This window comes from Rhinopithecus bieti, unplaced genomic scaffold (assembly GCF_001698545.2).
Source record: "Rhinopithecus bieti isolate Rb0 unplaced genomic scaffold, ASM169854v2 scaffold_18466, whole genome shotgun sequence".
NCBI lineage: Eukaryota > Metazoa > Chordata > Mammalia > Primates > Cercopithecidae > Rhinopithecus > Rhinopithecus bieti.
Genome location: NW_016809319.1, coordinates 771,110 through 793,268, shown reverse-complemented (window position 1 = coordinate 793,268; position 22,159 = coordinate 771,110). Strand labels below are relative to the sequence as shown.

The following is a 22,159-nucleotide window of genomic DNA, read 5'->3' as shown; positions in this document are numbered from 1 at the left end:
AAAAAAAAAAAAAAAAAAAAAAAAAAAGAAAAAAGAAAAAAGAAAGAAAGAAAAGAAAAATGATTGGAAGATTGAAAACAAAGAGGTCTGGGAAAGAGAGTCATGTGGATGGACCTATAAGAGTGGGAAGAAAGTCCAAAGATCTCTGTTGTACACATTAAAAGCCATTATAGAACATTCACCATGGAAAAGGCAATGAACAAATAAGCAGACAGAATGACCTTGCTGGTTTATATTAACCAGCCTCCATCATTAGCTACCCCAGTGCTGGCAGGATGGAGTCATGAACAAGGTAAACATAGCAGCAGAGATGGAGGCTATCTATGTCTAACAGCATGGTCTCTCCCCACTCAGTGGCACCTGGCTACAACTGAATGTCCAACTTACTTGCAACAAAAATTAATATTGAGTATTGATACAGTAGCACATCATGAGGGGACCAATCCCATCAGTGGCAAGTGATTCATCTTGACTAGAATTAACAAATATTCTGGTGTGGGTTTGCCTTGTCTGCTCACAGGACTCAGCTAGTACTATTATCCAAGAACATATAGAATCATTGATCCACTCACATAGGATCTGGCATAACTTCACATACATTCAAAGAAGGTGTAGCAGTGAGCACATGACCATGGGATCCACTGGTTCTATCACATACTTAGCCACCAGGAACATGCTGGCCAGATAGAGCATAGATTTGAAATCATAGCTAAAATGCCAACTTACATATGATACCCTGAAACAATGGGGTGTCATCCTCCAGAGCAAAGTATAAACACCCTAAGACAATAATTATTATGTAGTGTTTGTTTCCTAGTATGCAAGTATGCATGCCTGGGAACAAAGGAGTAGAGGTATAAGTAGCTCTGAATTCCCTCACTCCTAGTGATCCACATAGGGAAAGATGTGCTTTCTATGCACCCTCTTGATTCTAGGCTCTATGAGTCCAAAAGTCTTCGTTCCTAGAAGAACATTTTCACCATGACAAATACGGAGTCCCTGTAAATGGAAAGGTAGGGCTGCCACAAAGATTTTTTCACCTCCTTTTTCTGACATCAGCAGACAAGAAGAGGAGTCACCGCCCTGGCAGAAGTTGATGGTTCCAATATCAAGAGAAGGTAAGTCTGCTATTACACAGTGGGGACAGGGAAAAGTGAAGTTTGTCACTCATGTTATCCATTAGGTTGTCTCTTGCTTCTTGCTTCTCCTCAGTACAATCTTTTATTTATTATTTATTTATTATTATTATTATTTTTTTTTTGAGACTGAGTCTCACTCTGTGTCTCCCAGGCTGAAATGCAGTATGCAGTGGCATGATCTCAGCTCACTACAACCTCTGCCTCCCAGGTTCAAGAAATTCTCATGCCTCAGCCTCCTGAGTAGTTGGGATTACAGGCACCCGCCACCTCGCCCGGCTAATTTTTGTAGTTTTAGTAGAGACGGGGTTTCACCGTGTTGGCCAGGCTAGTCTTGAACTCCTGACCTCAAGTGATTCACCTGCCTCAGTCTCCCAAAGTGCTGGCATTATAGGTGTGAGCCACGGCACTCAGCCTCCTCGGTACAATCTTTATTATTAAATGGACAAGTGCAGCAGCCACAATCTGAGAGGAACATAGTTACCAGAGTGTTTTGGTCACCTACCAGGTAAACTACCTAAATGATCACAGATGATAGTAAAGGATGAGGGGAATCTAGAATGGATAGTAGAGGAGAGAGACAGTAAATATCCTTTATGACTTTAAGATATGCTACAACACTAGGAACTGTAAATCTTTTTACTAATCTATTCTTATAAATTTCCTCAGGAAGAAAGGAAATTATAAATATTCCTCTGGAATAGTTATTTCCATTTCTTACTATACCAAACAAACAGGAGAGTAGGTAGCTGATGTCTCTTAATTGAGCCTGTCTCTGGGAATTTTCCTTGGTCAAAAAGTTGCCTCACAGAAGGTTACATTCCTTCCACCTCATGCCCCTTACATCAAGGCAAAGCAATTCTCAAGGACTGTCCCATCCCTTGAGCTCCTGAGAGGATCAGCTGGAGCCTCTCTTGTAACTGCACCACAGTTCAAATACTCTGCCTAGCCCTATTTCTTTAACTTCTCTTGAGTGTTATTCCTGAAAGCACAACTCACTAAAATTCTTGCTTAAAAATCCCAGAGTAACCTTATGGCTGATACCCTCTATTGTTCACTCCACCTCAGCCAATCTGGCTCCCTTGCTGTTTCCTCTACCAGGAACACTCTTCCTTAGATATGCAGAGGGCTAACTCCTTTATCTCCTTCAGATCTTGGTCAAAATGTCACCAGACTTACACCATCTTATTTATATTGAAGTTAGCCCCCTCTCATGCCAGGACTTCTCATCTCTCTACCCTGATTTTCTTCTTTTTCTTCCTCTCTTTCCCGTTTTTAAAACCACAGTGCTTATCAACTTCCATTCCAGTTTATGTATTTATTTATTCTGCTTAATTCTTTTCTTTGTTTTTATTTTATTTATTTATTTATTTATTTATTTATTTATTTATTTATTTTTGATTCAGTCTCCCTTGGAACATTAGCTGTATGAGAACAGGGGTCTTTACCTTTTATTGCCTTTGTTATATCCTGAGCATCTGAAACTATGTCTGGCCTAGATTAGTCAATTAACATTTTTGTTTATGTACAAGAGCTCCTACAGGGTAAGTCCTTTGAAGCTGCTGGGCCAATGTGTGTATCATTTTCAGGTTTACCATATATTTCAACTTTACTATATAATTCAAAATTGCTTTTTTAGATGAGTGTACCAATTTATAGTCCCAGCAACTATGTATGAGAGTCTAAAAATTTTTCACATTCTTATCAGTGTTGGTATAAAATGATTTACAATTTGCCTTTATTTAATTGCTAATGATTAACTATATATGCTTATGTTTATTGGTCATTCAAGATTCCTCTCTGGGAATTGCTTGTGCATATCTTTTGCTTTTTTTTTTTTTTCTTTTTTTTTTTCTGCATGATTGTTGACTTTTTCTCTCTTACTCATTTGGAGATGTTCATTATATATTCAGTGGACTGATCCTTTGTTGACTGTATGTGTTGCAAATATCTTCTCCCAACCTTTTAATTTAATTTTCTTTTCCATTAGTTTCTAGTATCTTTTGATATAGTTTTAATTTTTAATGAGGTCAAATTTATTTATTGTTTTCCTTATAGTTTGTATGTTTGTGCAGTTTAAAAGAAATCTTACTTTACTTGAGCTCATAAAAAATGATTCTATAGAAGCAAACTTGTGAATAGGAAAAAGAGCAATGATTCTAAATTTTCTTTTAAAAGTCTGAAAGTTTGCTTACTGGAATTGATTTTTTGTGCAACATATAAAGTAGAAACCCAATTTTATTTTTTTTCCATTTAGATATTCAAATATTACAGTACTATTTGTCAAGTAGCTCCTTTCTTCCTCACCGATTTGTAATGCAATTTCTGTCATATATCAAGCAGCCACACATACATGTTTGTTGCTCAGTCCTCACTTCTGTTTCACTGGTCTATTTGTCTGTAGTTGTGCAAATACTATATTGTCTTAGCTGCTATAAATTTATAATAAATTATATAGGGCAAGTTTCTGCAGCTCCTTCATTTGTTTTAAAAATGTCTTGGATTCATCACTCTTTAATTATTCCGTGTAAATTTAAAATCAACTAGTCAAGTTCCACCGAGCATAATTGGAATCTTAATTTGCTTTGTACTGAATGTGTGTATTATTTTAGGAAGGGGGAATTATATCTTTATGATATTGAGTTCTCATTTGTATAGACATGGTATATATTTCACATACTTATCCTTAATGAATAAAGTTTCTAATGTTTCCATTCGGGTATCTTTTGTGTTTCTTTGCTTCTGTGATAGCTGTCTTTTAAAATTATATTTTATAATTTTGATGAAGAATGTGATTGTGAACATGAATTTTAAAAAGTCCAGCCACCTTGCTAAACTCTCTTATTAATCATCATAATTTGAGTGTTAGATTATCTTGGATTTTCTATGTAAACCACGCAGCATACTCCTTAAAATTCATGTATTTAGAATTCATAGTTTAATTAGGCAATGCAATCAACTCTAAAATTAAAAGTACATTTAAAACACGTACCCTAACACTTTCCTTCTCACTCTTGTCCCCCTTTTCACTCAGTTTCTGACCGTTCACCTCTCATAGGTAACCACCATTATTAATTTTCCGATTTATTTTTCCAGGGCTTCTTTGTGCCACACAGGCAAGCATAGTTTAGATTCTTTTTACTCCCTTCTATTCGCAAATATAGCAAATTATGGAAAGAGTTCTGCACCTTGCCTTTCTCCCTTAGTTATAGCTGGAAAAATAAAAAATCAAAAGCCGCTTTAATAGCAAAAGGGGAGGGGAAACGAGGTGTCGAGCTAGCAAACGACAGAGTCTGTCAGGGAGGTGGCTAGAGAGGCCCGGAAGTGGCTTCTGTGCCCCGCCTTGCGGGTGGTTTGCTAGTTTCGAGCACTTTGTGAGTATGGGGTGAGTAGCGGACGCCGGTTGGGGGTCCGCCTTCCACTGTGGGGTTAAATCTCATCCCGCGGCTCTCCTCCTATCGGTCCTGCAGTTCTTTTGTCCCCTGGTAGAGGTGCGTTTGCAGGTGTGTGTGTGTGTGTGTGTGTGTGTGTGTGTGTGTGTGTGTGTGTGTGTGTGAATTTGTGGAGAGAGGCCCTTCCCTCCCCAGTTCCTGCAGCCTCCGCTCCCAAGGAGGGAGACCCCTCCGAGAAGCCGGTGGGGAGGGAAGGGCGCTCTGCGTCTGAACGAAGTGGTGCTCGGCGTTCCCTCGTAGAGCCCAATATGAGTGTCCCTTGTTTAGAACCGTTACCGAGTGTCTGGGTTGGTTCTTGAGGGTATCTGGAGACGGGATGCATGGGTCACATAGCCAAGCCTCGAAAATGGGAGCTGTTACATTTTTGCAGTGCCTGGTAACAAGGTCAGTTTCAAGGTCTTTAAATTATTCTGTGGTACTGGCCAAGAGCCAGAACGTTCGAGTCAGATTACCTGATTCGAATCCTGCCTCTGCCACTAATTGGCTGTGTGACTTTTCACTAGTTCCTAACCTCTCTCTGCCTCATTTTACTATTTTGCAAAATGGGATAATATTCCCTAACTCACTGGGTTGTTGTGAGGATTGAATGCATTAATATGTGTAAGGTGCAGAGTAAGCATGATTTAAAGATTTGCTTTTATTAGTAGTACTATTATTATTTATAACTATGATGACACATTATCTTTAATTACTGGCTTTTGTACGGTTGTTTTCAATTTTAGTGTCATTCATCAATTCACTTTGTAATGGATTATTTCTATATTTTAGGAGGGAAAAATAAGATACTCTGAAAAAGAGCCTATCCCAAAGCAAAGACCAAAACTGGTTTGTGTTGTACGTTGTGATACTCAAACTCCCAAAGGCTTTAAGATTCGGGGGTACCTTTTCCTTGGCTGGAGATTAGGAGGAACAATAGAAGTTTTAATAGTGAAAAGGACGAGGACCCCTGGTTTTAGCAAAATCTGATGTCCTGCTTAGTGCTGGAGAGGCACCAGTTTTTGAGCTTCCAGGAAGGCCCTAGCCTGAAACTGGCTTCATACTAACACCCTTCATTTCAACCCAACTTCGACAGGGTTAACTCTCTTTTCTAGACTTGTAACTCTTTTCTGTTAATGAGAAACTTTCCTTTCCTTATCGTCAGTATATTTACTGATTTGATAAATAATTTGTGTTTGCAGCCAATTTCCCAATCTTGTGCCTTCCCACTGTGATCAGTTTGGCTCAGATCCAAGTAGGGTCCAGGTAGTGAAACCTAAATGGAGTTTGTGGAATAAATGATATAAATGTATCAGTGTTGTTTTCCTGCCATAGACTTCCTCCCTTTCCCACCGTGGACACCCTCCTCATTCCACTTGGGCTCCAGATTCACTCTGGGTTGGGCTGTGGCTCTCTCTTGCCTTCTTTGACCCTACCTTCATGCTTTTTGACTGTATTATTCAGGAAGGAAGGAAATTAGGACTTTGTTCATTTTTCTAAAATTTTGGAGAGAAATTTAAACACATTTAGTTGTAGAGAGAATGTTACAGTGAACACCAATATAACCATGACTCGGCTTCAGCCATCATCTTTTGGTCATTTTCATTCTTCTTTTCCCTCCTTTCCCCTCTCTTTCCTTCCCTTCTCCTCCTCCTTCCCTTCTGTCTTCCTCCTTCCCTTTTACTTGTTCCCTCTTTCCTTCTCTCCTTTTTCTCCCTCTCCCTCCTTTCTTTGTCTTCCTTTCCCTCCCTCCCTCTCCCCCTCTTTCTTTATTTCTTTTTTTTTTCCTCATTACATCCCTCCTCTCTTTCATTTTATAGCAAATTGCAGATGGAAACATTTTAGTTCACTCACAAGTACAAGTACTTCAGTGTCAATTTCTTATATATAGGGACTTTTATCTTAATATAATCATAGTATCATCACATGTAACAAAATTGACAGTAATTCCTTGATATCATTGTCTTGATTTTCAAATAATTGTCTCAAATATTTTTACAGTTTGTTTTTTTTTAACAGTCTTTTTACAGTTGTTTTCAGTGGGGTCCAAATATGGTTCACCATTTGCATTTATTTGATAAGTCTGTTCAGTCTCCTAATCTATGACTGTTCCCATTCCCTCCCACTCCTTTTGATAAAAATACCATTTATTTGTTGAGGAACTTGAACCTTCTGTTTTATAAAATGCCTCACATTCTGGATTTGGTCGATTGCTTCTTTTTAGTATCTTTAACTTATTAGATCTCAAACTCAGCTGCACATTAGAATCACCTAGAAAGTTTTAAAAGTTATTGATGCTGAGTCCCACCCCCAGAGAGTGATTTAATTGATTTTTTTTTTTTTCATTGCTATCTCCACCTCCCAGGCGCAAGTGATTCTCATGCCACAGCCTCCCAAGTAGCTGGGATTACAGGTGTGTACCACCACGCCCAGCTAATTTTTGTATTTTCAGTAGAGACAGGGTTTCGTCATATTGGGCAGACTGTTCTTGAACCCCTGACTCCAGGCAATCTGTCTCAGCCTCCCAAAGTGCTGGGATTACAGGTGTGAGCCACTGCACCCAGCCTGATTGATCTTGATTGTACCCAAGGCATTAGGAGTTTTAAAAGTTCCCTAGTGATTCTAATATGTAACAAAGTTTGAAAGCCTTTAATATAATTTTTTCCTATATTTTGCCTGTACACTGGTATTTGGATCTAAAGACTAGATTAGATTTAGGATCACTTATTTTGGTATTATTAGCTCATGTAGCAGTGCCCCAGATCTCTTGTGGCAGCTTATTAGGAGGAAGTGTTTTCTGCTACTTTTCATTTGTAACAATCAATGGGTTCTCTCAGTTTCCTAATTTCCTTCTATTCCCTACCATCCTTTGAACTATAGAGAGTTGGACTGAGGAATAGAGGTTCGGGATACAGATTTGAAATTGTTTTTCCCTTTGTAACCTCTACCAGCCTTACTTTTTTTTTTGAGACGGTCTTGCTTTGTTGCCAGGCTGGAGTGCAGTGGCACGATCTTGGCTCACTGCAACCTCTGCCTCCCAGGTTCAAGCGATTCTGCTGCCTCAGCCTCCCAAGTAGCTGGGACTACAGGCACCTGCCACCACGCATGCCCAGCTAATTTTTGTATTTTTAGTGGAGACGGGGTTTCACCATGTTGGCCAGGATGGTCTCGATCTCTTGACCTTGTGATGCACCCACCTCGGCCTTGCAAAGTGTTGGGATTACAGGCGTGAGCCACTGTGCCCGGCCCAGCCTTACATTTTCTAGCCTCTCCATTCCACTGAGTAAAGACAGACTTACTGACATCTGAGTCCAGTCAAATAATTTTGCAGTCACTCACTTCTAGTTTAAAATCTAGTCCTAGCTGGTTCACAGGAATCTCAGGTTTCCCTTCCCTCTTAGATCAGGCCCAGGTCTCATGGCTTCTGGGATAGGCTGTCTTTCAGAATATCTTACTTTTCCCTCCTAAAATATAGAAATCATCCATTACAAAGTAATGACTCTGAGGAAACCTGGTGGCTGGTGCTATTGTTTCTAGAGAATACCATACTGAGGAAGGAGTAGATTAAGAAGCAAGAAAATCAGTTTGATTTGGGGCATATTGAATTGGATTTGTTTGCAAGATTTCCATATAGGACTATCTGGGAGGCAGCTCAGGATAGGGATCAGGAGTCTACAGCCTAGAAATAGAAGTTAAAACCTTGCAAGTATTAAACATAGTTCTGGGGAAGACTGTGGATAGAGAAAAGAAAAGGTCAAGAACAGAACCACCAGGCCTACTCTTATTTAAAAAAAGAAAGACCAATGAATTATACTATTAGCCAATATGTATATGGTACTTACCACTGTCATGCCAAGTGTCAGCTTCCAGCCCATACTGAGGTCCGAGGGGAGTTGTTGGATGGGTGGCAGATAGTTGAAAGAACACTTGGGCCTGTAGACAGGTAAAATATTATTTTAGTCAGCAGCAGCTGCTGCAGCTCTCACACTGTCTGCCTCTGTCTCGGGTGCCTCCTCCGACCACAGCCCTTCTCAGCAACCGGCTCTGTGGCTTCTGCCGCTCCCACACTTACAGCTGTACTCCTTGGCATGCTTGTTAATTCCTGGCTCCCCTCTGTCAGTCTGCAAGGCGGCCAGTTCTCTCTTCCAGGGTCAGCAGTTTTTCCCTCTCTCTCTGGGCATGAGTCCTATGTACAGTGTCAGCAGGGCAGTTATACCATTTACACACAATAGTGGCTGTGAGTCAAGTATGAGCTTACACAAACAGGTTATATAACAAGTGGAGTGGTGCGCCTGCGTTCGAGACTCGCTGAGTCACACTGGCCTGCATATCTGCCTCAGCCTGTTCTTGACCAAAGCACATCCATTTTTACCTTACACTCCACCCCCTTGGCCGAGGGAGACATAGGTTTTTAGGTACACAGGCCCAATATATAGGTTTGGCACACAGGCCTGACAGACACACTTTCGGCACCCAGGGCTGATACATACACACAGGCTTGACTCATAAGTCTGACACATAGGCTCTGGGCACACAGGCCCAGTGTATACATAGAGGCTTGACACATAAGCTGTAGGCACTCGGGCCACAGTAGTAATACAGGGAGCAATAATTTCAGGTTATAGTAGGCAATCACCCCATGGTGATGTTACCCCGATGTTGCTTTATATATTAAGCCAGGTTTTTTGCTTCCCTACCTTTAGGAGCATTGGGGCAGGCAACAACAGGTTACTGTTTGTCCCCATACCTGGTTGGAGGAAGTCATCCTTTCTCCCATAGGTCTGGCCACATGGCCTGGCCCTACATGGGTCAGTGACTAACCACTTCTGTAACTTCTAGGTAGTTAGCCACAAGGTTAAGCCTTGATAAACTGCCCAGCTATTGGTGCAGATTACCATAGGTGTCACCTTCTTGGTGATCATCATATACATTGCCCTGAGTTCAGCTTATTAGCTAATTTGTCCACACCTGGTATCAAACCATAGGGTGTCAGTACTAGGCTGGGCTGCAACAGCAGTCCAGGCAGCAGTAGCACCCTGGCTAGACCTATCTGTGTACCACGCCCTATTGGGAATGCGGGGATGCCCTTCCTTAAAAGATGAAGGCTCAGGGTCTAGGGGTGCCTCAGGTCCCATAGCCTTATCTTGCATTAGGATAGTAGGTACTAAGACTTCTTGTAATTGTGCTGCTAAGGGACCTGACTTAGCATACTTTACTGTTCCAAGTAGGCTTAGGCACCCCACTTTGCAAACGTGGATGTCTGTGCCATCCCAGTGTGCGGGTTGTTACCCATGAGCATACCCACCCTGCTGTTGGGTAAGTCATGCGCACAACGACTGTAGCCCATCCTGCCAGGCTGTCATGAGTCTAAAGGGCAGCATATGCAGTTACTAACTCCTCTGTCGAGGAATACCGGAGCTCAGCTCCCTTTCAAAGTTGGGACGAAAAGTCTACTGGCATTCCAAAGAGCTCTGTGCAATGCCATAAGCCCCAGTCAAAAGTATCTGTGGTCATATGCACATCAAGTTTAAATGGGTGCCCCTGATCAGCTACCCATAGGGCTTGTGCCTGCTGAATAGCCTGTTTGGCTGCCAGGAAGGTGGTTTCAGCCGCATCATCCCAATTCCAAGCAAGAGGCTGCGTTGCTGCTTCTAAATCTGCAAGAGAATCAGAGGTTAATATAATAACATCATTAATAAGATCATGACATATGTTGGGGCTATGCATATATCCCTGCAGCAACACTGTGAAAGTCCATCATCACCTTCCCATGAAGGCAAAGTGTTCCTGGCTCTCTGGAACAATGTCGATTAAGAGGAATGCATTGGCCAAGTCCACCACACAGTGGCACCATCCCAGTTCTGTTGTCAGGTGGTCTATCAAATCCATGATAGATGGCACAGCTGCCAAGCCGTGCAAAACATCCACCCCAGCCTGTCCTCAGGCATGGGAGAGACATACACAGTGCATAAGCGGGGAGCCAAGCGGCCGATGCCAAGCTCCGAAGGTACAGGTTTCACTTTCACTGACCAGCTTTCATAACCGTCAATAAATGCAGCTCTGCCCGGAAACTTATTCAGGTTTAGGGACCAGTAGATTGCCGAGTCCACATACGGCCTTTGGTTGTCCGGTGTCCCCCTAAGTCCGGCACCTTGGCCAGTTCCCAATCAAACAGGACAGGCTTTACATTTCTGCCTGACTGCAGCAGGTAATCTTTGAGCTGGAACGCTCCGGCGGGACCGAGTCGCCCAGCAATGTCCTTTTCACGAATGACTTGCACAAGTCTGTATACGACTGCCATCTACTGACAGTTTCTGGTATTTCACTGCATCAGTCCACACTGTAATTAAAGAAGCCAGCTTTTCCATCTCAGAGGCGGAGCGGGAAATGGATCAGCTCCTTTGTCCCAGAGAGAGAGAATTCAGGCAGGGAGGGGCTCCCCCAGATGCTACTGGCACTGCTTACCTAACTCCTGCAACTCAGTGGGGGTACAAACACTATATGAAATGTCCTTCACTATGGTAGGGGGTCTCTAGGCCCACCCTTGGGGCCCAGTGGCTGTTCATGCTCTATTTTCTAGCAGACCACTGGGTGAGCCTGTAATGGAGGTTCTTCCTCCTCCCTGCGTTGCGTCCAGCAGAGACTGGGCATGCACTTCTTGCAGCACAGTCACAAATGCCCATCTGACTCTGTTGGCAAAGGCACACTCCTCGGTGCTGTGCACTTCCAGGTGCTTCAGCTCCTTCACACTCGTGGAGGGCCTGTCCAGTGTCGCCCATGTTTCCACCAGAGCCCATCCTCACACCACGGCTGCCACTGGGTGCCACAGCTCATGCTGTGGCTGCATAGCTGGCCCGGGAGCCTGGGAGCTGGAGACCCACTCACCTCATCCTGACCACTATGCCAAATGTCAGGTTCAAGCCCCAGCTGAGGTCTGAGGGGAGTAGGTGGATGGGGGGGCAGGGAGCTGGAAGAACACTTGAGAGACAGCAGGTAGATGGGACATGGCTTTACTCAGCAGCTCTTTCACAGTGTCAGTGCTGCATTTATACACCTCACAACAGTGTCTTAGAGCCAGGTGATGAGCCTCCCCAGGTTATGGCTACATAACTGTGATTATATAATGCACGGAATTGTGTGCCTGCGCTCCAATCCCACTGAGTCATGCAGGATGTTTACCTCGGCCTATGCCTGCCTGGCTGCAGCACAGCCATGTTCCTTATGTCCACACACCAGGCACTGTTATACAGACGTTATACACTCACTTAATGCTTACAAAGGCCCTATCTACTATCACTATCCCTATTACAGATAAGGAAAGGGAGGCACAGAGCTAGTAGGTAGTAAAACCAGGATGATGATGACCTCAGGAAACCTGGCTTCAGAACACTTAACCAGATTATGATGGGAGCTGAAAAGAACCAGGAAGGAGGAAAGCAGGAGAAGGGAAGGTTCTTGAAACAAAGGACAAGTGAGTTTCTGGAAGGGGGCAGTATCCTCAGCCAGTTGCCTGAGAAGAGGCCATGAAAAATGGGAATTGAAGGAAGTCTCTGGTTACTTCTGCAGGCGAAATCTTGGTGGTGTTGGTAATTTGCAGCCTACAGTGTGTGGAAGGCTTAGTGGGAGGTGAGGACTAGAATCAGGGACTGAGGGCTTTCTTTCAAGAAGTTCAGTCTTGAAGGGGAAGAAAGAGAGTGGCAGACTGAGGAGGTGGCAAAGACCAGGGGCAGCCTGTGCTCTCTCCAGGGCAAGGGCTTGGTGATGTTTTCAGCTTCCTTGATGTTTCTGAGAGAAACTGAAGGGCCTCCAGCCCATAGATCAGAAGAACCTGCAGAAACCCTACTTCCAGCTGAATTTTAATGTGAATATTTTGCCAGTTTTTTGGGCAAGTGTCACATGAGATATAACTGAGGGTCTCACTAGCAAGCAGCCAAGGTTTGTTAATTCAGTCCTATTTCTTTTGGTCCAGGGCCTTCTATCCTTCTTCCCCTCACTGCAGTACCTTGACCACAGATAAGACCTGGTACAGCCATCCTTCACTATCTGTAGGGGATTCATTCCAGGATCCCCACTGATACCAAAATTTGTGGATGCTCAAGTCTTACATAAAATGGCATATAGTATTTGCCTATAACCTACACACATCCTCCTGTATACTTTTTTTGTTTTTTTTAAAGAGATGGAGTCTCAGCACTGTTACCCAGGCTGGAGTACAGCAGCACAATCATAGCTTACTGCATCCTTGAACTCCTGGGCTCTCAGGTGATCCTCCTGCCTCTTCCTCCTGAGTAGCTGGGACTGCAGTAGTGTGGCACCAGGCTCAGCTTCTCTTGTACACTTTAAATCATCTTTAGATTACTTATAAACCAAATACAATGTAAATGCTTTGTAAATTCTTGTTATATTATATTTTATTTGTATTTTTTAATTGTTGTTTTTGTTATTTTTTCCCCAGATATTTTCCAGCTGTGGTTAATTGAACCTCTTGATGCAGAACCTGCAGATATAGAATCAATTGTATTAGTTTTCTATTGCTGTATAACATTTACCTCAAATTTATCAGCTTAAAACAAAATCTGGGCTGGGCGCAGTGGCTCATGTCTTTAATCCCAGCACTTTGGGAGGCCGAGGCAGATCTTTTGAGGTCAGGAGTTCAAGAGTAGCCTGGTGAACATAGTGAAACCCCATCTCTACTAAAAATACAAAAATTAGCTGGGCATGGTGGTACACGCCTATAATCCCAGCTACTTGGGAGGCTGAAGCAGGAGAATCTTTTGAACATGGGAGGTGGAGGTTGCAGTGAGCTGAGATCATGCCACTGCGCTCCAGCCTGGGCGACAGGGTGAGACTCTGTCTCAAAACAAACAAGCAAAAAAAAAAAAAAAAAAAAAATCAGCTTGTTTGTTCCAGTTCTCTGGGTCAGAAGGCCAGGCAGGCTCAGCTGAGTTCAGTATTAGGGTCTTCTCAGGCCAAAGCCAAAGAGTTGGTAGGGCTGGGCTCTTATTTGGAAGCTCTGAGAGGAATCTACTTATGAGGTCGTTGAGGTTGTTGGTAGAATTCAGCTCCTTGGGATCAGTCCAGTCGGTCTGGACTTGCTATCTCATATTGAAAGTCCTGAGGATTAGGGCAGGAAATCGTTAGACTCGTCTTAGAATTTAGACAACCACAGACCTGGTTGTTAATGGGATAACTCAGCAAGTCACTGAGAGGAGCTTCCTAGAGAGACCAGGAAGTGCCCTGGATCCTCACCAATTTCAGTTTTTTTCCTGATTAGTCCGGGGTTTGGGGATGTCCAGGATCACCCCAGGACATCCTTTGGAACCTTACTGTGGCATTCAGGCTTGGGGTGGTGGAACATGGAGAAATTTCTGTAGCAGTTCCCCAGAGATGTCTCTGGGCTCCTGGGCAGGAGAGAAGGGACTACTTGCAAGTTTACTGGTTAATAATTATTTCCCACCTTTCAGGAATCTTCTGCAGAAATAGCGCTGGAAGCTAGAGTGAGTGAGGGCTGAGGTACTGCCTTGGCCCAGGATGGCTAGAGAATTAAGTGAAAGCACAGCCCTGGATGCCCAGCCTACAGAAGACCAGATGGAGCTTCTGGTCATAAAGGTGGAGGAAGAAGAGGCCGGTTTTCCCAGTAGCCCAGATCTGGGCTCTGAGGGCTCCCGCGAGCGCTTCCGAGGCTTCCGCTACCCGGAGGCTGCAGGTCCCCGCGAGGCGCTGAGCCGGCTCCGAGAGCTCTGCCGACAGTGGCTGCAGCCTGAGATGCACAGCAAGGAGCAGATCCTGGAGCTGCTGGTGCTGGAGCAGTTCCTGACCATCCTGCCAGGGAAACTGCAGAGCTGGGTGCGGGAGCAGCATCCAGAGAGCGGGGAGGAGGTGGTGGTGCTGTTGGAGTATTTGGAGAGGCAGCTGGATGAGCCGGCGCCGCAGGTAGAAAGAACTTAGTATCTGAGCGCTGTGGTCTGTTTCCTCCTGAAATCTCAACATCGGAGTGAGGGGCATTCCTTTAAGATCCAGGAGTTCTCCATCTCTTTTTGTACCGTGAACCTCCTTGGCAGTAAGGTGAAGTCCCCGGACTCCTTCTCAGAATAATTTTTTTTAAATACATAAAGAAACCATTAAGGGTTACAAAAGAACACAATCATATCAACATACAGTTAGCAAAGTATTAAATTTGTATTAAAGTCATATGTGTTTTTTTAAATTAGTACACTAAATAATAAGACCTAGGGACAGGGCTTATAACTGGCAATTACAAAGTAGTGATAAGTGTCTGTTTGCCTGGTTGTAATGTGATGTAAAAACATCTACAGGTTCTATTGGTGACAAAGTCCTGGGTACTGCTTATGCTACTTTGATTTGTTGCTTCCATTCATAGTTGAAGGAAATACTAACTTTCTCTTAAAGACCAGTTAAAAATAAGATTAGTTTTTGTCCTGTTCAAATTCATGGACTCCGTGGGAAGGAGTTCATGGACCACTGGTTATGAACCTATGGTAGAAAATGGGCCTACTTTTACCTCCATGTTCTTCCCTGTTTTGTGAGACTGTGTCCTCTTTGCATCATCCTGTGTCCCTGTGCACACACCCTCAGAGGACCTGTGTGGCCAGAGCCTTCTAAATGGTGAGCTGGATACCAAGGTTCTTGACTTGGGTCTATTGCACCCAAGCCCTGTAACAGTGGAAAGTCAGTGCAAGTCTCTTAGCTTCATTCTTTATAAAGGATGTGGGAAATTCTGAGCTGCACATGAGAAAGTAACTTGAAAACTGTAATTTTATAATACTATAAATGTCTGGAAGTAAACCTGCATTTAATGAGGACATATCATATGCCAGGCCATGTTAGGTGATTTCACATACTGTGATGTTATTTGGGTCCCCCAAATGCTGTGAACTAGAGATTGTAATCCCCTTTTCAGATAATTAAAGGTATCAATATTCTCTGAGAATTTTGCACCAGTTTCCAATGGGTTTACATAAAACACAAATGTATATATAAAGGAGCATAGAGTAATGGTAAGAACATGTGCTCTGGCATCATTCTACCTGAGCTCCCATCCTAGCATTGCCACTTGTTAGCTACTTAAACTGGCTATGCCTTAATTTCCCTATCAGTAAAATGAGTATAATAATACCTCCCTTATAAGATTATTGTTTTCTGCGTTAAATGAGTTAACATTTATAATGATCTTGGAAATAGTGCCAGCCACCTAGGTAATTCTATGGAAGTGTTTGATGAATAAATGAAAATAAGAACAAATGATTTCTAGGTTTCAGGTGTTGACCAGGGGCAAGAACTGCTCTGTTGCAAGATGGCATTGTTGACACCAGCCCCAGAGTCACAAAGTAGCCAATTTCAGCTAATGAAGGCTCTGCTCAAGCATGAATCTCTGGGATGCCAGCCCTTACAAGACAGAGGTAAGGATTATTTTCTAGGCAGTATGAATTCTGCAGACTTCATCCAATTTCATTTAAGGATAGCCAACAAAATTCATTGATAGGTGGTGTATATGCCCATGACAGATCAACTCTCATTTAAGACTGAGGCTAAAAGGAGTATTTCCAACATAATGATGGAAAACTTTTCCAACCAAGACTGGACATAGTATATAAGATATTAGTAAAACTTAGGTTTGGAAAGAATTGGTTCTTGTTTGGATTTTGTTTTGTTGTATTGGTTTTTGTTTTCTTGAGACAGGTCTTGCTGTTTCACCAAGGCTGAAGTGCAGTGGCACGATCTCAGCTCACTGTAACCTCCACCTCCTGGGCTCAAACGATCCTCTCACCTCAGCCTCCTGAGTAGCTGGGACTATAGGTGTGCACCACCATGCCTGGCTAATTTTTTAAAAAATTTTTTGTGGATATGAGGTCTCACCATGTTGCCCAGGCTGGTCTCAAACTCTTGGGCTCAAGTGATCCTCTTGCCTCGGCCCCCCAAGGTGCTGGGATTATAGGTGTAAGCTACTACATTGTGTATACCAGCTACTTGTCTTTGTTCTTCTTTGTTTAACTTGTAATTATGGAGGCCTCCAATGTGGTGGCCAGTTAGCTCTGGGGATGGAACTGTCAGTGAGACTGTTCTTGTTCCAGTGGAGCTTACATTTAAGTGGGGAAGATGGCAAATAAACACATTAATAATACAATTCGTATGACAGTGGGAAGTCCTATGCAGAAAGTAAACAGAATTTGGAAAGCCAGCCAGCCAATCTCATAAATTATAGGACTATTGCAAATTAAAGGGTATAAATCTTCTAAATCCTGGGTCTGTTATTAAAGTAATATGAAATTCACTGCATAGGAAATGGCTGTATGTTCTGAGATATCCTTTCATGTGTCTTAAACACATGTACAAGTTCCCAAGACACACACCACTGGGATGTTCTAGCCAACATGAGATCTTTATTTTTCAACAGAGGTTCTAGCCTAAACCACCTGTTTTGTGCCCCTTTAAAAATTCGCTTCCTGAAGTTATATAAGGAATATATGAGGAATATATATGCTTCCTGAAGTTATATAAGGAATAATAAGGAAACCTGAAGTTCTTTACTTTCCTCTCTCTTGAATTTCAGTAGGTTGTATAAAGCCAGACCCTTACTCTGCTTTTCATAGCCCAGCTTTGTCTGACTCCTCTTAGCTTTTCAAATCCAAAGCGACAAGCACCTTAACAGCTACTAAGATATACTCACCCAAAATCCAATTTTTCCTCCTATATCTAGCAAAATTCAAAGGATCTTCAAATGGAAAACTTTTTTATTTTATGTTCTTTTTATTTCACAACTGCTAACAAGGATCCTGCCTTTTTGCATTGTTTTCATGTATCTGCAGAGCACAACAGGTATGTTTAGCCATAAGATTGCAGCGGGTAGGGACCAAGAACTTTGGAAAGGAGCACACTCTGTATAAACTTGTTTGGCAGGAATCTATTTATTTAGAGAGACAGGGTCTTACTTTGTTGCCCAGGCTAGAGTGCAGTGGCCCAATCACAGCTCATTGCATCTTCAGACTCCTGGGCTCAATCACGTGAGACAGGAATCTATTAATCCAGTTATTTAACTTAGATTCCACAAGGCAGGGAGGCTGAATGCCAGGGTACATCTCATACAGAGCTTCTTTCCTCATTAGTTCTCCAGGTCCCTGTGCTTGCCCATGGAAGGTGCTGCAGAGAAGATACAGTGGTAGCTTCTAGGCTTGCTCCAGAGTCCCAGGTGAGCTAGAGCCCCTATCCCTCCCCCAGTGCCCCTCACTACTGTTGAGCTTCGTGTGAAGACTCCTCACTCCCCATTCCCCTATTCTCCCATCCTAGATCCTCCATACAGATCTCAAATGGGATCTGCATTTTCTCATCTATCTTGAGGTTATCATTAACTTTATTTAGGTGCCCACTTAAGAGGCTTTTCCTGTTTATTACCAGCTGTTGACAGGGATGGGGGTTGGGGGTGCTTCCCAGATCTTCCCTACTCCACCAGTTTGGTCAGCCCCTTCTTCAATGGGATTACCTATTGTTTTAGGGGTTGCTGAAAGTGGAAGATGTGGCCCTGACTGTCACCCCTGAATGGACACAGCAGGATTCATCTCAGGGGAATCGCTGTAGAGATGAAAAGCAGGAGAACCATGGCAGCCTGGTCTCCCTGGGTAAGACCAAAGGGCACTAATTTCTGTTAAGGTTTCTTGGCATTCTTTGTGCATTAGAACCTGTTGAGTTGTTGGAAGCTGTTGAGCCCTATTGTGTTTGGATTCACAATCACCATTTCTGAAAACCTGTTACTGACTAGCTCCTTACTCCTTCTTTTTTGTTGTTGTTTTTGAGAGATAGGGTCTTGCTCAGTCACTCAGGATAGAGTGCAGTGGAACAATCATGGCTCACTGCAGCCTCAACCTTTTGGGCTAAAGTGATCCTCTCACCACAGCCTCCCAAACCGCTGGGACTAAAGGCATGCACCACCACGCTTGGCTAATTTTTTAATTTTAATTTTTTGTCGAGATGGAGTTTTGCTATGTTGCCCAGGCTGGTCTCAAACTCCAGGGCTCAAGCAATCTTCCTGCCTTGGCCCCTCAAAATGCTGGAATTACAGGCATGAGCATGAGCTACTGCATCCAGCCTGCTTATCTCTTCTGACCTTGCTTTCTCCTCTCCCTGCCAGTATTCTAGTTAAGTTAAATGGGTTGAAGTCAATACAGTCCCAAGTACAGGTTTGCCTCATAGGAGATGCCCAGTAAATGATGATGTACTCCTTCCTGATCCTATCCCTGACTGAAGAGGAAAGTTGGCGGGCCTCTTTAGAAAATGGGCCTTGGGACCATAGATTGTGAGAGTTAGAAGTGTTCTTAGACATTGACTATAGACCCTGACCTCAGAGATGAGGGTGCAGAGGCTGAGAAGACTGCCTGACTTGTCTGAGGCCACGTAGCTCATTGGTGGCATAAAATTCACAGCACTGAATCCAGTTCTGTTTGGGGACCCTGCCTCTGCCTGGCATATGAGCCGACACAACTGTCTTTATTGTTTCATTGATCAGTGCCCAGTTTCTGAGTCTCCACTTTCACTGTTTCATTTCTTTCTTTTTTTTTTTTTTTTTTTTTTTTTGAGATTGAGTCTCACTCTGTCACCCAGGCTGGAGTGCAGTGGTGTAATCTTGGCTCACTGCATCCTCTACCTCTCATATTCAAGCTATTCTCCTGCTTCAGCCTCCTGACTAGCTGGGATTATAGGCACCCACCACCATGCCTGGCTAATTTTTGTTTTTTTAATAGAGATGGGGTTTCACCATGTTGACCAGGCTGGTTTTGAACTCCTGACCTCAAGTGATCTGCCAGCCTCAGCCTCCCAATCGCTGTTTCTCAAAGGTATTTCAGAAATCCTTCCACTTGCTCCATTTAATGTCACTTTCTGTTCAACTCTTTTAGTATCTAATCCTAGATGCATGGCCCTGCCTTACTATTCTTAGAACTTAGAACGACCACATATATCCCCAGCATAGTCCTGGATCCTCACCATCTTCCACCCACTCCCTCCACTCCCAGTGTGTACCTTTCCAATGGCCCCATTCCCATTCTTAGGTCTCCCTCCTCCCCAGCACTCCTGTTCTCCCCTTTTATTCCCATTCTTATTCTAGCACTTAAATCCTCATCCCAGGCATTTATAGACCTCTGTAATTCTTGCCTCCCTGGTACTCATCACAGAGCTTTCCTGCCATGGCGGGGCATAACCCACAATTGCCGGTTGTTATTTCAGGTGGTGAAAAACAGACTAAGGGCAGGGACTTGCCTCCAGCCGAGAAGCTTCAAGAAAAGGAGCATGGGAAGATATCGTGCCACCTGAGGGAAGACATTGTCCAGATTCCTACATGTGCAGAAGCTGGTGAACAGGAGGGCAGGTTACAAAGAAAGCAGAAAAATGCCACAGGAGGGAGGCGGCACATCTGCCATGAATGTGGAAAGAGTTTTGCTCAAAGCTCAGGCCTGAGTAAACACAGGAGAATCCACACTGGTGAGAAACCCTACGAATGTGAGGAGTGTGGCAAGGCCTTCATTGGGAGCTCTGCCCTCGTCATTCATCAGAGAGTCCACACTGGTGAGAAGCCATATGAGTGTGAAGAATGTGGTAAGGCCTTCAGTCACAGCTCAGACCTTATCAAGCACCAGAGAACCCACACTGGGGAGAAGCCCTATGAGTGTGATGACTGTGGGAAGACCTTCAGCCAGAGCTGCAGCCTCCTTGAACATCACAGAATCCACACTGGGGAGAAGCCATATCAGTGCAGTATGTGTGGCAAAGCCTTTAGGCGAAGTTCACATCTCCTGAGACATCAGAGGATCCATATTGGGGATAAAAATGTTCAGGAACCTGAGCAGGGAGAGGCCTGGAAAAGTAGGATGGAAAGCCAGTTGGAAAATGTTGAAACTCCCATGTCTTATAAATGTAATGAGTGTGAAAGAAGTTTCACTCAGAATACAGGCCTCATTGAACATCAAAAAATCCACACCGGTGAGAAACCCTATCAGTGTAATGCATGTGGAAAAGCCTTCACCCGAATTTCATACCTTGTTCAACATCAGAGAAGCCACGTAGGGAGAAACATCCTATCACAGTGACCCATGCCATACATGCCAGAGTTGGTGCTCATTTGTCACTGATCTGAAGCCACTCCCCCTGGAGTCTCGACTATAGGAATTGTGGGCTGGGCTTTATTTACCACTACCCATTATCAGGTGTTAGAAAATATAGACTGGGTTAGACAAATTATCTTCTAAGTTCTAGAAGGTGTTTGGAATCAAAACATATTTGATAGGAGGCTATGGGAGAGTTGTCTAGAATAGGTAAGACCTGAAATGGTTTGTTCTCTCCCATTGGAATTAAATGGATGTTTAGACTGGCTACTTGCCCTAAACCAGCACTTTGTGGTGTCTGTTGGGTGGATGGTTGTGATTTGGGGGCTGCTTCTCTGACCATTCTTTTTGACTGTAATGAATCCTCCACAGTTGGTCAGATTCACAAAGGCTTATATCCCCCTCTGTGCCTTTTCCACAGGTGCTAATAAATGTTTATTGAATGTACCAGTGAGATTACCTTCACAGATCTGAAAATCTGATGTTATCCAGGTTTCTGAAGAACTTCTCGCCAAGGCCATTTGTGCCTGTGTCCAATTCTCTGACCTAGATTATGATTCAATCTTACCAAGTAATTTCTTACCAAGTACATAGGCAGAGCAGAGGTGATGGCAGGGTTACTGTGATTGAAAGAATCCATTTTTGTTTTTTTTTTTGTTTTTGAGACAGAGTCTTGCTCTGTTGCCCAGGCTGTAGTGCAGTGGCACGATCTCAGTTCACTACAACCTCCGCCTCCTGGGTTCAAGCAATTCTCCTGCCTCAGCCTCCTGAGTAGCCAGGACTACAGGCGTGTGCCACCACACCCAGCTAATTTTTTATATTTTTGGTAGAGATGGGATTTCACCATGTTAGCCAGGATAGTCTCAATCTCCTGACCTCGTGATCCTCCTGCCTCAGCCTCCCAAAGTGTTGGGATTATAGGCGTGAGCCACCATGCCCGGCCAAGAATCCATATTTCTTTACCAGACTAGGAATTCTATTCTAGTGCAAATGCCTTAAACAGCTTATCACTAAATCATTATGAATGTGTGCCATCCATGGAACTGCATTTTTTTTTTTTTTAATATGAGGTCTCACTGTGTTGCCCTGGCTGGTCTCGACATTCTGGGCAATCCTCCTGCCTCACCCTCTCAAAGCTCTGGAATTACAGGTGTGAGCCACCATACCCAGCCCAAATTTCATTCTTTGTTTTCCTGTTGCTACTCTTTAAGAAAAAACTTACCTATTCAGACAGTGTGAAAATCAGTCATCAAGTCAGAATAAAATGATAAATATTCTAATGCTCCATATCTTAGTTCTCTCCATTTAGTTCTCTTGGGCCTAACCAATGCCTACTAAAACAATAGACACTATCCTGCCCCACCCTACTACCCAGCATACACTGTGTAGTAAACTGCATCAAAACTTATTCCTGCAAAGTTCATACTTTCTCCTGATGAATGGATTCACACCAAATATTTAAAACGAGTATCACTTATGGTTTCAG

General features: G+C 43.4%; 2 protein-coding genes across 12 annotated transcripts in view; one reads left to right on the top strand and one right to left on the bottom strand.

The window, feature by feature from the left end:
* ZSCAN31 (zinc finger and SCAN domain containing 31) overlaps positions 1–22,159 on the bottom strand; it is a 45,148-nt gene that overhangs the window by 19,027 nt on the left and 3,962 nt on the right. For 6 of the 8 annotated variants that reach the window (XM_017889113.1, XM_017889114.1, XM_017889112.1 and 3 more), the window contains exons 1-2: positions 8,637–12,675; positions 8,407–8,497 (exon numbers count right to left, since the gene is read on the bottom strand). The gene's annotated coding sequence lies outside the window, so the exon portion shown is untranslated. Of the gene's footprint in view, positions 1–8,406; positions 8,498–8,636; positions 12,676–22,159 lie in introns of those variants that run through there. The other 2 variants (XM_017889115.1, XM_017889116.1) reach the window with 2 other exon arrangements.
* Positions 4,467–21,120, top strand: ZKSCAN3 (zinc finger with KRAB and SCAN domains 3). 4 transcript variants are annotated; one of them, XM_017889107.1, is made up of 6 exons: positions 4,467–4,521; positions 14,029–14,497; positions 15,837–15,984; positions 17,689–17,771; positions 18,075–18,198; positions 19,799–21,120. In XM_017889107.1, the coding sequence occupies exons 2-6, from the start codon at positions 14,096–14,098 to the stop codon at positions 20,656–20,658; spliced, it is 1,617 nt and encodes a 538-aa protein (XP_017744596.1). In that variant the 5' UTR covers positions 4,467–4,521; positions 14,029–14,095; the 3' UTR covers positions 20,659–21,120. The 4 variants fall into 4 exon arrangements, with proteins under 4 accessions (XP_017744596.1, XP_017744598.1, XP_017744597.1 ...); XM_017889109.1 differs by lacking the exon at positions 14,029–14,497 and having other exon boundaries at positions 4,475–4,521; XM_017889108.1 differs by lacking the exon at positions 4,467–4,521 and having other exon boundaries at positions 13,446–14,497.

Coding starts and splice junctions, on each gene's coding strand:
- ZKSCAN3 (XM_017889107.1), top strand. CDS start 14,096: ATGGCTAGAGAATTAAGTGAAAGCACAGCCCTGGATGCCCAGCCTACA. Junction 14,498..15,836: donor TGGATGAGCCGGCGCCGCAG/GTAGAAAGAACT, acceptor AATGATTTCTAG/GTTTCAGGTGTTGACCAGGG. Junction 18,199..19,798: donor TGGCAGCCTGGTCTCCCTGG/GTAAGACCAAAG, acceptor TTGTTATTTCAG/GTGGTGAAAAACAGACTAAG.